The 18,143-nt window shown below is 39.0% G+C and overlaps 1 protein-coding gene across 1 annotated transcript; it reads right to left on the bottom strand.

Annotated features, from left to right (window-relative positions):
* Positions 1-1,182: 1,182 nt before the first annotated feature.
* GMNC (geminin coiled-coil domain containing) lies at positions 1,183-6,688 on the bottom strand. Its single transcript, XM_073629101.1, has 5 exons — positions 6,562-6,688; positions 5,727-5,901; positions 4,716-4,801; positions 4,439-4,555; positions 1,183-2,621 (listed from the first exon to the last, which is right to left on the bottom strand). Exons 1-5 carry the CDS (start codon positions 6,601-6,603, stop codon positions 2,013-2,015), a joined length of 1,029 nt encoding a protein of 342 aa, XP_073485202.1. The 5' UTR covers positions 6,604-6,688; the 3' UTR covers positions 1,183-2,012.
* Positions 6,689-18,143: the final 11,455 nt, after the last annotated feature.

The following is an 18,143-nucleotide window of genomic DNA, read 5'->3' as shown; positions in this document are numbered from 1 at the left end:
CCAGTTAATTAGCTGTAAACGGCACAAGAGCAATCAGCCAAGGTGTTAATACACTTTAATGAACCAAGGAAGCTTGCAACAAAGGAATAAAGGAATTTGCAATTTGAGGAGGGGGCTACATTTACTACAAGTAGTGTGCCTGTATATATATATATATATATATATATATATATATATATATATATATATATAAATAAAACTATAGATAGATAGATAGATAGATAGATAGATAGATAGATAGATAGATAGATAGATAGATATAACTGTGTAATTATAAATACCTGCAATTATATATACTGTACATATATATATTATGTCATGGTTTAAAAGGGTCATTCCACCCAAATTTAAAATGCTTTCTAGTCCTTCATGATATAGTTAACTATATACAGTATGCAATTTAGCAAGTAGTGTTCGTGTGTGTGTATCAGTATATATATATATAGATTATCTCTCTCTCTCTCTATATATATATATATATATATCTATATATATCTATAGATATATATAGATATATGTAGATATATATATATATCTATATATATCTACATATATCTCTCTATATATATATATTTATTATGTCATTGACTGTTTAAAAGGGTCATTCCACTCAAACATGGTGCCCTTAAGGTACAGATTGAGCCAGCCCTAGTTTTCTTTATACATCTTGGATACTACCCTCACACTGTAGGAGTTAATTTACTAAAGGCAAATATACTGTGTACTTTGCAAAGCGCAGCTGCACTCTGCAAGTGCAGTTGCTCCAGGACTAAGTAAAGGAGGTAAAGCTTCACTTTGAAAAAAATACCCAATCACCTGCAGGGAAAACAAAAGGAACAGTAGTGTTGCTTGCACATGATTGGATGATGGCAGTCAGCAAAGCTTCTGCTCATTTAAGCTCTGGAAAAACTGCACTTGTAGAGTGTACAGTATATTTGCCTTTAGCAAATCAATCCCTATATCTCCAAATCAGTTGCTATTCATCTAGGAGTTTTGAATGTTCTGGGACCTGCTATTGTGTGTAATATATGTATATACTGTTGTAGTAGGACCCAATGGCCATATCAGGTGTGTAGCCTCAGCAACTCAAACACAGAGCTCCCAGTCAGAGATATATACAAACATTGAAACATTGAAACATATCTGTGGACTGACTGACTTAATAAACAAGGTGTGCATCAATTAATAAGAAAAAACAAAATTTACCATCACTGATCTGTGTTAAAGGATACAAGCCAGAGCATTACATTGCAAATATAATTTTGCACATAAGTGCTTATTAAGAAGACAGCAGTGGGGGGATCTTACACATCAGGAAACTTAAAAAAAATGTTTAACAGTTTATTTATATACAAAATAACACAGAGACTCCACATTGTGATTGTCCGCATTAATGCAATAGGCAGTCAATAAATAAGCTTAGTAAAAGGCAGTCAGGAATTGCAGGTTGGGTTTATTGGGGAACTGCACAAACTGGGACAACAAAGGACTTTAGTACATGTAGTACACCTGTCCATGCACGCCTGCTACTTTGTTTGGCAGATATGTAGTACAGTGGCTTTGCAGGAGGAGGAAGTAAAAGTCTTTTATTCAAGTCAGTGCAGAAAAAAGTCTCTTACAGGCAGTAAGTCACTCTGTGGTCACTGTATACTGTATATATTAAGGCAGTGATCATTGTTTAGGCAGCAAATTAAAGAGGTGCAAACAAAAAGGACTACAATCAAAAGTTGCACTGCCATTAATTGCACTTAGAACCCAACAGAAATAAATACTGTTAGAATAAGCTATTTTTTCATGGAAAAAATATCATACATATATACATTCACATGTAAACAAATGAAGGCCCCCCTTGGTGTATACTGGCAGCAGACAAAACCCAATCAGTGGGTTAAAGAGATCACACTGGGATACATAGGCAGTATAAGGACTGAAGGGGTCTTCATAGGTCCTCATGACCAAGTGCAAATAGTTCTGTAAACTCCCATGAGATGACCCCATATCCGTAGAGTTCATTATTCAGATTGTTTGGGGACCCAGGTGAATTTCCAGCCCCCTTCTCCATCTCGGCGAACAAATGCTTGTCCATTGGAGAAGCTGTGAGTCTTCACATTGCAATGAGGGTTCAGGGATGTGGAAAAGGCAACTTCTGTTTTGTTTGGAGACACCTCTGGAGTATAGCAAATAGGAGAGCCAAATGGACTGACTGTCTCACTTCTTGGCAGGGGTGTAGAACTGCAGGATGAAGGGGAAAAGTTTGTCACATAGGGAGAGTCTAGGCTGCTCCCAGCCTGGCTGTGAACAGGGGTCATATGGATTGTACTGTATCCAGAAGAGGGGGAGTCTTGGATATCTCCATACTCTGCTCCCCCTATGCTGGTGAGCTCTTTAGAGATGGCACTGTAGTTAGCTGATGCAGAATCATCAATGGTGTTGACATCTTTGAGTCCCAGAGTCTGCAGGACCCAGGATGCTACAGTAGAACCGGATTGTTCTTCACAGGCAGTGAAATCGTTATAAAGATTCCTTTTGGCTTTCTTGGCTGAGGTTTCAGGAGAGGCAAGGCTGCTTACCCTGGCTTTTCTCTTTAGGGGAGCATTCATGCCATGTTGGGACAACAGCTTCTGTAGAGGAAAACAGTAAGAAAATGTTTACAACAAAGAGCAAGTACTACAGTGCCACATACAGTATAGCAGAAATCAGCAAAAAAAGGAATATAAGCATCAGGCACCCATCCAGTCCTACAGACTTGTTGGAATTTGGAGTTCAACAGCTGGTAGGCCATATTTTGCAACTTCTGATTTAGGCAAGATCTCCACTCTGTATATAAATTCCAGGACACTGTGGAGTTGATTTACTAAAACTGGAGTTTGCAAAATCTGGGCAGCTCTGCATTGAAACCAATCATCTTACACATATAATAAGGCTTACCTGTAGATACTGTGAATATCTCCTAAATGTGCACAGTTTCGGAGATAGAGTGTATGCAGCCAATGACATCATCGGCACATGCGCTCTGAAGGTCCGGCTTACAGTGCCGGACCTTCAAAGCCTGTACTGGCAGCTCCCTTGCGCATGCGTGATGTCATCCCAGAAACGGCCAATCACATAACCGGAGCTTGCAAAACGGAAAACAGAACACCGGGAACATGTCAGCCCGCTCAGCGGTGACTTTACAGCGCTGGAGGGCTTTGTTCCAAGGTGAGTATTTCATAATGTGCTAGCATGCGATGCATTGCCATTGCCTTTCGGTTTGTTTTTTTTTTTCTTTCGTTCTTTTTTTTGAACATTGGTGGTTTAACTAAACCACTTTAAGCTGAAGTAAGAAGCTAATTGGCTACCATGCACAGCTGCACCAGATTTTGCACTCTCCAGTTTTAGTAAATCTCCGGCTATATGGGGTTGGTTTACTAAAGGATGCTCACTTGGCAAGGGAGAATGCTCAGTGAAGAAAGTGAAACTCTACTTCCATCATCCAGTCATGTGTAAGTAAATTTATATATTTATATATATATATATATATATATATATATATATATATATATATATATTTTTTTTTTTTTTTTTTTTTTTTTACTTGCACACACATTTCTCCATGCACATGATTGCAAAATGAATTTCACCACATTCACTAACCTAAGGTAGAATTTCCCTGCAAAGTGAATAGCCTATTTACCTTTAGTAAACCAACCCTTGTAGATCAGAATTACCTAGCACTGTTAATCAGCATTCATTTTCTATATTTAGGCAAAATGATTGTTTGCTATCTTAACATTTCAGCAAACTTTCCCTAAGGCTTAGGCCAAATCACTAACAGCTAGTTCCAGTATTTAACAGACAAATGCTGCTGTGGAACTACAAATGCCAGCATGCCATCCTTCCAGAGGACCTGAGCTTCTGCTGAAAAGTGAAAGGACAGCCGTGTTCTGTTCTCTACTGGTGAGTGTGGCGGTATTGGCGGCTTTAGAAGTCCTGAGCAAGAGATTAGTGGGACATTCCTGCAGTCCGATGATAATCCTGTATGTATGGGGCTGGGGAGGGAAGCCGCGGGGGATCTTATACAGGTACAGGTGACATTCACAAGCACATCGCTCACTGGCGACACAATGGAGATCACTTATTCGGCGATCACAGCCAGAGTCACGTCCAGAGGCTTTGTTATACCACGACTACTTTACATATTACCTGGGCTGTCAGCGCTGCCTCTTCTATTCCCTGTAATCCTATCAGCATAGCTGACACTAGTGCAAGTGTCAATGTGTCCCCTTATCTCCGGCGATCCTTATCACTCCCTATCATTATGCTGTATTTTATCTAACATTAGAAATAAACAGTCTTCTAATGTTATCTCTGCACACCCGATTAGTGAAGGAAAAAATCCCTAGATGACAGAATTATTGTTCTAGGAGTGAAGGACATGATGATGATGATAATTACACACCTTGGTCTTTTCCTCCAAGCGTTTCACAAAGGTAGAGTTCAGGTATTGCTTCAACTTATTGTTCTCCTCGTGTAGCCGGGCCAGCTCCTCTTCCCTCTGCACCAATGTATCCTGAAGCTGTGCGACAGAGAACATAGGGATCAGCATATAGGGATCAGCACATAGGGATCAGCAACTAGGGATCAGCAACTAGGGATCAGCAACTAGGGATCATCAATCATGCTTTAGCCCCTTAAATGCCTTCCATTTAGTAGAGAACCTTGTATCCAATATCTACCTGTTTGTTCGTAATCAGCTGAGACGATAGATGCTCATTCCATACAAAATCATCTTGAAGTGTACAGCCCTCATTGTACAGCTGCCCTGAAAACACAAAAAAGGCACACATTAATATGTAGATTGTGCCACCGGTAATTCGTTTCTATTTATCCCTAGCTATTGGGAAGCTATGGCTTCTAAAGTTACAGAAAACAAGGATTTTCAAAGAATAATAGTAATGTAAAAGAATAATTTAATAGTTACAAATAAATAAATGATATATCTATCTATCTATCTATCTAGATATATAGATATATATCTATCTAGATATATATTATATTATAATATTGACACACACACACACATATATATATATATATATATATATATATATATATATATATATATATAGTGCTGTGTAAATATAAAACACATGTAATTATATATACTGTACGTATAACTTATATATTGCTTTGAAAATAGAAATACCTATAAGTATACTGTACATACAAATATACATATGGACCTATGATTATATATACTGTACATACTTACATATATATATATATATATATATATACTTATACATACACACTGTGTATATATATATATATATATATATATATATATATATATATATATATATATATATATATATATATATATATATATATATATATATTATGCAGGATTCATGCACTCTGGGTGCTGTAATGGACTGTTACAGGTCGATTTACTAAAGGCAAACAGACAGTTTACTTTGCAAAGTTAGTTACACTTTGCAAGGGAATTTTCCCCAGAGCTTAGTGAATGAAGGAAAGTTTTAACGACTTCCATCAGCTAACCATAAGCAAGCAACAATGCATTTTTTTCTATGTGATTGGGTATCCTTTGTTAAGTGAAATTTCCCCTTATTCACTGAGTTGTGGGGAAGATTTCCTTACAAAGCGAATAGTCTATTTGCCTTTAGTAAATGCCCCCCATATTCGTAGCTTGTAGAGCATCATTTGTAGTTGGAAGGTGGACTTACCCTGGGATTGTGGCTCCTGGTTGTTGGATGTGTCGTCTGGGAGACCATAAGCCCAGAGAGAGACCCATGTATCCTTGGTAACATCAACAGTGGGCGCTGTGGTTGAGGGCAAGTATGGGCAATCATAGCTCTGACCCCCTGCAAAGTACTGGTCTTGGCACGGAAGAATGGTGTTCTGGAAGAAGGACACAGGAGGAGGACTGGGTTAGATATGGCAGGAACAGACTTTTTTTTGTGTGATCAACAAAAGCAAAGAGTCTTTGGGGAGGTGAAGCTAGATTGTCTCCAGGAGATCCTGTGCTGCTGGAAATGAAGGCTCAGCTGTGTGAATGGACATTCACATCATTTCCACCCCGAGCAAGCCAAGAATGCACACAGCTCCAGTCCTTACTGACACCGCATACTACTGATGGAAGCTGAGATACAATGTAGCAGAATACAAATCACTGGAAACAACACATACATAGTGCTAAAGAGAAACACTCTGATCTGCTCCTGAAAAGATAACCGATCGCAGGAATTCCACAGCTGGCCATACAATCTGCTTATACAATCTCCTTCAGACTTATCAAATGAGGACACATCGAAATGATTCTTTCCATTCCTATCAAATCACACTGGAGAAATAGTGGCAGATCTAAAGATCTACAATCAGATCGGTCAATGACACAGGATCACTACACTCACACAATCATAAGATCACAGCGAATATTACTCTCTGATTACCCATCAAACCCATTCAATCCAGATACAATCCAGGGTCTAGAGAGGTGCAGGAAGCCATCCACCCCAGGGATCTCCCTACACACAGCCAGGAGCACCGCCGGTCACTTACCATCTTGTTGCTGGAATGAGATCTATGCACACACGTTTTCATTAAAGTCCCACACTGAGCTTTAAATGGGACTGAGGGAAGGCAGTCCTGATCTAAAGGAGCTTCGGGAACGCCTCCCCCCCTCCCAACTGTGCAAACACTCACACCTCATTGGATGTCGACCTGTCAAAAGTCTGATGACATCAGCAAACTCCTCATTAGGCACAATCCAGAGCTGAGCACGCCCACTCATTAACATACGGATGGAGCCCACCTCAAAGAGCCCCTCTTGTTTTATTTCTCACTATTAACCTGAATAAAGCCTTTGTATTGGTCCAAATCCCATTGATTATACTGAAAGATGGGGATCAATACAGATAGATAATGGGGCAAGAGTCAGGGCTAATTCCTATTGGCCACTATGACATAGGCTGGGTGATAAGGGTATATCAGATGAACTCCAATGGTGGCTAGGCATGCTTTGTTTTCATCATCCAGTCCATGTCCAATTTGATCAGAACATCAGCTTTTCGCTTTGTACCCCTTCATCGAGGTCTAAGCAGTTCTAATACACAAAGTTTTAGCTGAATGTAAAGTTAGGGCCAGTTCACACCACATGCAGTCCAGTGTGTTTTTTTTGTTCTGCATCAAAAGCACATGGAAAGTAGGTTATATGGTTTTCAATGGCGTAGTTCACACTTGCAGTTCCAGAGCGTTCCACTTCCAGGAAAAAAAATAGTAAAACATGCTGCATTTTTCCTGCACTGGACTGTACTGGAACGCTGTAAAACATATAAAAAATGCACTTAAACGCACCTAAATGCACCAAACATGCACTGGAACATACACATCCTTGAAGAAAAAAGAGGGGAAAAATGCACTGGACTGCATCAAAAACACATAAAAAAACGTGCATGCAGAAAAGCATCTGGAACACATCTGGACTGCATTTCTATAGTGTGAACTGGCCCTAAGACAATCTCAAGATGATAGGTTCACATCTCTGCATGTGCGGGTAATGCTTTTTTGAGTCATATTTTGCATTTTTTTCATTCATGTTTTTGATGCCTTTTGAGCTGGTTCACACCACAAAAATGCACTCCAGATCCATTCCAGATGCGTTCCTGCATGCATATTTTTAATATGTTTCTGGTGCATTTCAGTGCGTTTCCGGATACATTCCAGATGCTTTTTTTCTGTTTTTTTTTTTCACTGTACTGGGGTCTGATGCGTTCCAGTGCATTCTGGTGCGTTTTTGATGTGTTTTACTGCCTTCCAGTACAGAAAAAATACAGCAGGTTACATAGTTACATAGTAAGTGAGGTTGAAAAAAGACACAAGTCCATCAAGTCCAACCTATGTGTGTGATTTTATGTCAGTATTACATTGTATATCCCTGTATGTTGTGGTCGTTCAGGTGATTATCTAATAGTTTTTTGAAACTATTGATGTTCCCCGCTGAGACCACCGCCTGTGGAAGGGAATTCCACATCCTTGCCTCTTTTACAGTAAAGACTTCTCTACATAGTTTAAGGTTAAACCTCTTTTCTTCTAATTCTAGTGAGTGGCCATGAGTCTTGTTAAACTCCCTTCCGCAAAAAAGTTTTATCCCTATTGTGGGGTCACCAGTACGGTATTTGTAAATTGAAATCATATCCCCTCTCTAGCGTCTCTTCTCCAGAGAGAATAAGTTCAGTGCTTACAACCTTTCCTCATAACTAAGATCCTCCAGACCCTTTATTAGCTTTGTTGCCCTTCTTTGTACTCGCTCCATTTCCAGTACATCCTTCCTGAGGACTGGTGCCCAGAACTGGACAGCATACTCTAGGTGCGGCCGGACCAGAGTCTTGTAGAGCGGGAGAATTATTGTTTTATCTCTGGAGTTGATCCCCCTTTTAATACATGCCAATATTCTGTTTGCTTTGTTAGCAGCAGCTTGGCATTGCATGCCATTGCTGAGCCTATCATCTACTAGGACTCCCAGGTCCTTTTCCATCCTAGATTCCCCCAGAGGTTCTTCCCCCAGTGTATAGATTGCATTCATATTTTTGCCACCCAAATGCATTATTTTACATTTTTCTACATTGAACCTCATTTGCCATGTAGTCGCCCACCCCATTAATTTGTTCAGATCTTTTTGCAAGGTTTCCACATCCTGCGGAGAAGTTATTGCCCTGCTTAGCTTAGTATCGTCTGCAAATACAGAGATTGAACTGTTTACCCCATGCTCCAGGTCGGAACAAATTAAATAGGATTGGCACCAGCACAGAACCCTGGGGGACCCCACTTTCCACCCCATATTATTCCGAGTACTCCCCATTTATCACCACCCTCTGAACTCGCCCTTGTAGCCAGTTTTCAATCCATGTACTCACCCTATGGTCCATGCCAACAGACCTTATTTTGTACAGTAAACTTTTATGGGGAACTGTGTCAAATGCTTTTGCAAAATCCAGATACACCACGTCTACGGGCCTTCGTTATCTAGATGGCAACTCACCTCCTCATAGAAGGTTAATAGATTGGTTTGGCAAGAACGATTCTTCATGAATCCATGCTGATTACTGCTAATGATACCGTTCTTATTACTAAAATCTTGTATATAGTCCCTTATCATCCCATCCAAGAGTTCTACTTTTTCTTCTGGAACTGATCGCACTGGTGTGAACGATGCCATTGGAAACCATATAACTTACTTTCCATGCATTTTTGGTGCAGCAAAAAAGCACTGGACTGCATGTGATGTGAACTGGTCCTTTGTCTTTTTTGAGAAGTGTTGATGTTGCCGGGAGGGGGTGTCTGTTGTCATGCAGGAAAATGCTCCAAAAATGCACAAAAACGCATGCACATGCATTTTTTATACAATTCTATTGAAGTCTATGGAGCAAAAAAAAAAAAACTTTCCAAAAAACGCATTGCAGCAAACTACATAGATGTGAACAGGACCCATAGGAAATAAGGTGAATTGTGGTGCGCTTCTGTGGATCTGCAAACCTACTAAAAAACACATAGATGTGAACCTAGCCTTAAAGTGGGGTTCCACCCAAAAAAACAAAACTACATGAAAAATCCTAAAAAAAAAAATACAAAAAAAAATTTGGATATTTTTTTTTTTTTTTTACTTACCTCTAAATGCCTGTTGCTAGGGGGTCCCTCGTAGTCTGCCTCTTTCAGTGCCTGGGCTGGTGACATCACTTCCCCCTCGGCACAGGAAGGGCTCGGCTCTGCTCCCTCCCTCCTGTCAATCATCTGGGACCCATTACAGGTCCCAGGTGACTGAGCGGCCAATCACGGCGCGCGGCACCACTCGCGCATGCGCAGTGGGTGCCAGGCTGTGAAGCCACAGCCCGGCGCCCACAGTTGCAATGCCGGCGCTGCTGAACGGAGGGGGAGACAAGCGGGGCTTCATCTCCCTGGGACAGGTAAGTGTCCAATTAAAAGTCAGCAGCTGCAGTATTTGTAGCTGCTGACTTGTAATTTTTTTTTTTTTGACTGGAACTCCTCTTTAAATTCAGGCCAAGTCAGACCACATGCAGTGCAGTGCTTTTTTATTCTGCATCAAAGGAACATGTAAAGTAAGTTATATGGGTTCAAATGGCATAGTTCACACCAGTGCAGTGCATTCCAATGCTTTTCAGTTCCAGATAAAAAAAAAGTACAACATGCTGCTTTTTTCCTGCAAAGAACTGTACTGAAACACAGTAAAAAGCATCAAAAAAGCACTGAACCCCAGTCAATGAAAAAAGGAAGAAAAAAAGCGCCTTGAATGCATCCAAAAACGCATTAAAAAAGCGCATTTAAAAAAGCATCTGGAACGCATCTAGAGGACTTTTTTTGTGGTGTGAACGGGCCCAAAGGTCCACATAACTGTGTATTTTTGACTGCATGTTTACATGCATTTGAAGCGCCTTCAAATCACATTTGAAGTGCGCTTAATGTGCGCTTGAATGCATTCTGCATGTGTCTTGTGCTGCGTTAAGCATGACGTTGGCAGTGCATTTTTCTATATGTTTTTGGGCTTGGCTTTCTTGGCTTAAAGGCATGCTGCGCAGTGCGCTTGAAGCGCGTTTGTAGCATGTTACCAGCATTTGCAGTGCAGAGGTAGCGTGCTCTACTCTTTTTTTAACTGTGCTGACCTGCACTCCAAAAGATTTGAACTATGCCCATAGGATTACCTTGATTTTGGGCTGTCTATGTAGTTGTTGTGCAGTTTAAAATGCATTCAACTGCAGCCAACGTCATTCGGTGTGAAAGGGCCCTTACGTTCACATCTGAGCAATGCAGCATGCGTTTTAGCCCATTGACTTGAATGAGCTGCCCGTTGTGTGCAAAATGCACCAAAGAAGCCCAAGTACCAATTGTGGACACTGAGACCCGGTTATGATGCGACATGCACACTGATGCACCACACAGAATCGCATGTGACTTGCACAGGAATGTGGTGCTATTCACATGCGATGTGACGGTGTGAACTGAGGCTAAAAGGGGGGGGGGGGGGACCACAAACGTACAGAGCAATATGCATGTTGGATATACAAGTTTAATTAGCATTGCTGTGTAGCTTTGTTTGTGTGTTGATCCCTCAATGATGGTCTTATTTACATTCTGCTAAAACTTTGTGTATTAGGACCTCCTGGACACACCTCAAAAGCTTGTCCTGAAAATTAGGATGTTAGTGCAAATAAAAAAAGTACTCAGTCGATTTTATTTACAAGTGCACTAATACAACTACAATCATTTTATACATCAAAACAATCATATAGATATAACATTCCTTTCAATTTAGGGTCACCATACACATCACCATCTGCTCATACAATCTCTGTACAAGCAACTTACCAAAACGATGTAATATGAGGACCTAATCTATCCAATCAATCTGTATCCAATCAGCCAGGCCATTGCGCTACATAGTTGTTGGTAGATCTAACGGAGATTGTACAATTAAATTGTAACATGTGTGGTGAGTGTTTAGACTCGATTGATCAGATTTGATCAAATAGAGTTAATCAACCAAGACAGGAAATTATTGATCATGTTGCATTGATTGATGCTTTGTTCATGAATTGGATCATATTTCGATCCATCAGATCATGCGACTGCAAAGTGACAATAGAGATGTGATCGATAACTTATAATTGTATTTCCCTAACTATTGATCAAAATCCACTTCCCCTTGTGTGCCATATTATTTGAATCGGTTGTCGACTATACATCAATTATTTCTATTGGGAGAGCACAATTTGAAAATAAATTGATCATTTGTCAAAGGGTTTATGGCCACAATAAGGCAAGCCATACATTATACAATCTGATTGTACAATTTATGTGCAATCTAATTTAGACTTACCAAAATGATATGATATGAGGACTTACCTAAACTATGCAATCAGTCTGTATCCAATCAGGCTTGACCCTATACTACATAGTTGTTAGTAGATCTAAAGCTACACTATACAATATAACATCTGATTGTACAATCTTCTTTACATCTACAATCAATTATGTACAGCCTGCCTGATTGGATACAAATTGGTTAGATAGTTTAGGTATGTCCTACTAGGTTCTGGTACATCTAAAAGAGACTGCTCAGAGATTGCACAGTCTGATTGAATGGTCGGCTTAAGCTGGCCATACATTATACCATTTTTTTTTGTTCGATTTCCTTTAGATTTACCTTCCACTATGCAGTGCAAGGACCTGTCTAATTGCATACAATTTGAAAATGGTTTAGGTTTGACCTGATATTACATGGTTTTGATAAATCTGAAGGAACATTGTACAAGAAAATTGTACACTGTGTAGCCAGCTTTAAAGTTGGCCATACACTATGCAACCTGATTGTACAATCATTTAAGGAAAAACCCAAGCAATCTATTCAATTATTATCAAATTAGCTAGGCTCATGCATTATGAATAGTTAATGGTAGATCTAAAAAAAAAAGATTGTACAATCAAATTATACAGTTTATAGTCAGCCTTAGACCCCATTCACACAGGGGCAACACGACTTGCAGGTCGCCTCAGCGAGGCGACCTGCAAACGACTGCCCGGGCGACTTGCAAAACGACTTCTGTATAGAAGTCTATGCAAGTCGCCCCAAGTCGCCCCTGAAGTCGTACAGGAAACTTTTTCTAAGTCGGAGCGACTTACGTCGCTCCCCTTAGAACGGTTCCATAGCACAGAACGGGAGGCGACTTGTCAGGCGATTAGGTCGCCTGACAAGTCGTCCCTGTGTGAATGGGCTCTAAGGCTCACCATAAATGTTACAATGTGAGATTGTACAATTTCTTTATATCTACCAATAATTATTCATGGCAAGGGTTGGCGAGATTGGATACAAATTGATTGGCTAGTTTAGGCAGGTCCCCTAGTTTACATAGTTTTGTTAAATCTAAAGAAAATTGTGCAGAGATTTTAGAGGCTGATAGCATAGTGTATGACCAGTTTAAGGCTAGCCATACATTATAAAATCTGATTGTACAATCTCTGAACAATTTCTTTTAAAGTTACCAAAACAATGTAATATGAGGAAAACCTAAGCAATCTTCCAATTAGACTGATAGAGGTGTATAATGCACACACTCCTATTACACTACAAGTGCCGTCTGATCTGTGGGTAGCCCACCGCTCCTCTACAATCTTCTTTGGATCTACCAATAAGAATGTTGTACAAGCGCCTGATCGAATAAAAAACAATAGGTCCTTTATATTACATAGTTTTAGTAAATCTGAAGTTGATTGTATAGAGATTGTACAATCAGACGGTATAGTAGAAGGAGTGGTTGATACTTTGAACAGACTTCCAACAGACGTAGTGAGCCAGTCATCAGTAAGTAGATTCATACATGCTTGGGACAAAGATGCATCTATACTCAGACAAAAAACAAACAACCAAACAAAACAATAATATAGATAGATAGATAGATAGATAGATAGATAGATAGATAGATAGATAGATAGATAGATAATTTCTCTCTCTCACTCTCTCTTTATATATGTAGAGAGAGTGAGAGAGAAAGAGAGAAATTTTATATATATCTATAGATATAGATATATATATCTATAGAGATATATATATATATATATATATATATATATATATATATAGATATATATATATATATATATATATATATATATATATAGATATCTATCTATATATATATATATATATATATATATATCTATATATATATAGATAGATATATATATATATATATATATATATATATATATAGATATCTATCTATATATATATATATATATATATATATATATATATATATATATATATATATATATATATATATATATATATATATATATATTATTGTTATTTTGTAAATGTGTTGCTTTTTTAATTCATTTTTCTGTCTGGGTATAGATCTACGTTTGTCCCAAGCATGTATAAGTCATACTTACTATTGACTAACTCCCTACTTCTGCTGGTAGTCTGTTCCAGGTTTCAACCACTTCTTCTACTACACCATCTGATTGTACAATCACTATACAATCAACTTTAGGTTTACCAGTTTATTATAATCTATCTGCAATCTATATATAGATTAATTGTACAATGTTCTTTAGCCTTACTAAAACTATGTAATCTGAGTATCACAGCAGACCATCTCTTGCACTTCTAGAAGTAAAGGAGATTGTACAATCAGATTGTATAGTGTATGGTCTAGTTGGTATAAGAGAGGTGTATAATACAGAGTTGCAGCCAGTAGCAGTAGTATGACATGAGAAGTGGAGTGTGCTGTATAGGTGCCCCACCTCTCCTCTGTAACCTGACCTGCCTGATGCTAACAAGGTGCGGACAGTGCCGTCTAATGAGGAGAGACAGAGGCTGGCATATGGAGATGTGATTTGATTTCACCCAGGAGGACACTTTATTCTGTTAACCCATTAAGAAGGCTCAATGACTCGTTAACAGGACAAATTGCATCCATTCTCTCGTTACAAACATATTTTTTACCATTTCCAGAGAGTAAATGATGGCCCCAGAGACACGGATGGGTATAGGGCCCTTATTGTTGCAGCCTGGACAGCAATTGCATTGGAGCAGAGAGTCCTCCATCCATCCATCCATCCATCCATCCATCCATCCATCCATCCCCTCCCTCCCAGGGAGAAGAGTATGGACACAGCCCCAGTGATGACCCAATGTCTCCACACAATAGATACCCCTCTGTACACACACAGACCATTCATCGCAGCATTCAGCTTGTTATGTAAATACTCGGCATTGTATACAATGTAACCAATGGCCTCAATAAATAAATAACATCGATGTACAAAAAAACAGCTATTCCTCTGGAAAGGATGTGGACCTTGGTAATCGGATTTTTTTTCCCCCGAAATTACACTTCTATGCAGCATAATACCGCAAATATTAATACAAATAGGGAAACGTGATTTAAAAATGTGGAAGTGAAGCTGCTGCTTATGTAGGCAAAGAAGTTGCATTTGCTTAGTGCAGAGGTGGGCAAGAAAGGCAACAGGATGGTTGCTATTAGCAACAGGAAAGACCACCTATCAGTGAGCATCTATGGCCCTATTTACTAAAGATGGGTTCATCTACCTATGAGATTGTGCATGGGTCACTATTTTTCACTATGTGAAATGATATTCGCTTGTTATTGTCTACAAAAGCATCACAACACACTACAATTTGCCCATACAATATATACAATCAACTTTAGGCTTGGTTCACACCTATGCGTTTTTAGTGCTTTTTGCATTTTGCAATTTAACATGGTTTCCTATGGGAACACGTTCTGTAGTGCAAATCTGCAAAATGCAGAAAGCACTAAAATGCATAGGTGTGATTCAGGCCTACAATCTAGCAAAACCATGTGATATGAGGACCTACCTAAAGCTTGCCACACATGTTACAATGTGATTGTACAATCTCCTTTAGATCAATCAACAGCTTTGTAGTGCAAGTGCCTGCCTGATTAAATACAAATTGATTGGGTAGATTAGTTTTGTCCTTTTATTACACAATTTTGATACATCTATATTGATTTTATGGTCAGATTGTATTGTATTGTGCGGTGATCTAAACTAGTCAATCTCTATACAGTCAGACAGGCTCTTGCGCTATATACTTCTTGGTAGATCTAATGGAAATTGTACGAATTGTAACACATGGTGAGCCTAAATTGAATGATCAATTAATGTATTGTCAATCAGGTGATATAGTTTATGCTAAATATTTTCAGCACAAGGCCTTGCTTAAAAAATCCTAGAGTTGAAAATATTTATAGAACATTAAAATACAAAATTAGCAAAACTTACAAATTGTAAATACTTCCAATAAATATTTATCGATATATATGCTATGATGCATTAGCTAGAGCATTTACAAAATATATCAAAAGTATATTTTTTCATTTGAAAATAAATATTTCCCATTCTGTCAAATGACCCTATAGGGAAAAATACATTTTAATCTGCATATACATACACCCAGTCACCCTAATTCATGCATGATAACAGCAATGTGATCTTGTTAAAAATAGCCAAAACATGTATCTATCTATCTAGTAGTGAGAGATTTTACATAATCATTTCTAAACCAGTGTAACAAACACCAGCATCATGATGAGATGGCATCTGACAGTTCCTTTCTGACCAAAAATATTACTTGATTAGTCAATATTAATGAACTTCCTTCCTTCCTTCCTTCCTTCCTTCCTTCCTTCCTTCCTTCCTTCCTTCCTTCCTTCCTTCCTTCCTTCCTTCCTTCCTTCCTTCCTTCCTTCCTTCCTTCCTTCCTTCCTTCCTTCCTTCCTTCCTTCCTTCCTTCCTTCCTTCCTTCCTTCCTTCCTTCCTTCCTTCCTTCCTTCCTTCCTTCCTTCCTTCCTTCCTTCCTTCCTTCCTTCCTTCCTTCCTTCCTTCCTTCCTTCCCCAAAGTGTTTCTTTAATTGATTTTCATGACAGATTGCTGTGGTTGAAAACTGATAGAAAATGCCAAAATTGCCCACAGAATGACCAAGCATATGGCCAGCATTAAGCCTTGTACACACAATTGGATTTTCCGCAGACAAAACCTCAGACTTTTGTCCGAAGGCGTGTGCCTGGATTTTGTCTTGCATACAAACGGCAAGGAATTGTCGGTCAACAAACACGAACGTAGTGACGTACTACGTGTTTTTTCAGCTCTTTAGCGCCACCCTTTGCTAATTTCGTGTTAGTAGAAGTTTGGTGAGTGTTGATTCGCGCTTTTCATTTTGTGCTTTTCATTTAGTGCTTTTCAGTTGCGCTTTTCATTTCGTGCTTTACAGTTCGTTTTGGAGCGGTCGTTCGTCAATCAGACATGTTGTGGAATCAGAGGAGATAATGTGTTATTTATTATTGGCCTTGGAGTTATTGCTTTGATCCAAGTCCAGTCCATGAACAGGAGGAGGAGGAGGAGTTCTTGGACCAAAAATTGGTTGCTTTATTAATTGTGACCAATTATGTCATATGCCTTTGCTGCGGGAGCTCCAGGAGAATAATCCAGATGTTTGTCGGAATTATCTCTGGATGATGGACCCCTGCTTTCACCAACTCTTGGCATTGTTGACCCCCTATATTAAGAAGCAGGACACATGCATGAGGCTTTTATTTTATTTTTTGGTTGAATAACAATGATTTGATTTGTTATATTTTTTATATTTTTGGATGCATAGAATGCACTTTTTGGTTAAGTTCTATTGGCAGATAGCATGTCTAATTTTATTTGTTTTGGGAGTTTGGGAGTAGGCAGTTACATTTTAAAAAATACAATGTAAAATTGACAAGGGACACCAACATAGTTGTATCTTTGATCTAAAAAGTATAGGATAATGGTGTTGTGGTAACTTGCCCGAAAAAAAACAAAAAAAACCCCATAATATTATTCTTGATATCACTAGAAAAAAAAAGCCTTTGAAAATTTGTTTGCAATAACTTCATCAGTATCACCAGCAAAGCAGCTTCAATATTATCCAATTAAAGAAGAAGAGAATGTGTGCTGCATTTCAACATTTCATAATTTGCCACGTCACGAATGTTAATTCTCCATGACGAGCGCTAGTTTACAAGACCGACCGCTTCTGGCTCATCCTTGCTTCCGAGCATGCGTGTTTGTACTTTGGACTTTTGTCTGAGGGACTTGTGTACACACGATTGGAAAATCCGACAACAGACATTTGTCCGCGGAAAATTTTAAAACCTGCCATCCAACATTTGTCCGCGGAAAATCTGACAACAATTGTCCGATGGAGCGTACAGTCGGATTTTCCGCCAACAGCCTGTCATCGAACATTTCCCGTCGGAAAATCTGATCGCGTGTACGAGGCTTTATGCCCCGTACACACGGTCGGATTTTCCAATGGAAAATGTGTGACAGGACCTTGTTGTCGGAAATTCCGACCGTGTGTAGGCTCCACCACACATTTTCCATCGGATTTTCCAACACACAAAGTTTGAGAGCTTGCTATAAAATTTTCTGACAACAAAATCCATTGTTGGAATTTCCGATCGTGTGTACACAAATCCGACGCACAAAGTGCCACGCATGCTCAGAATAAATAAAGAGATGAAAGCTATTGGCTACTGCCCCGTTTATA

This window comes from Aquarana catesbeiana, linkage group LG04 (genome assembly GCF_042186555.1).
Source record: "Aquarana catesbeiana isolate 2022-GZ linkage group LG04, ASM4218655v1, whole genome shotgun sequence".
Classification (NCBI taxonomy): Eukaryota; Metazoa; Chordata; class Amphibia; order Anura; family Ranidae; genus Aquarana; species Aquarana catesbeiana.
This window is presented reverse-complemented; position numbering and strand designations above follow the sequence as displayed.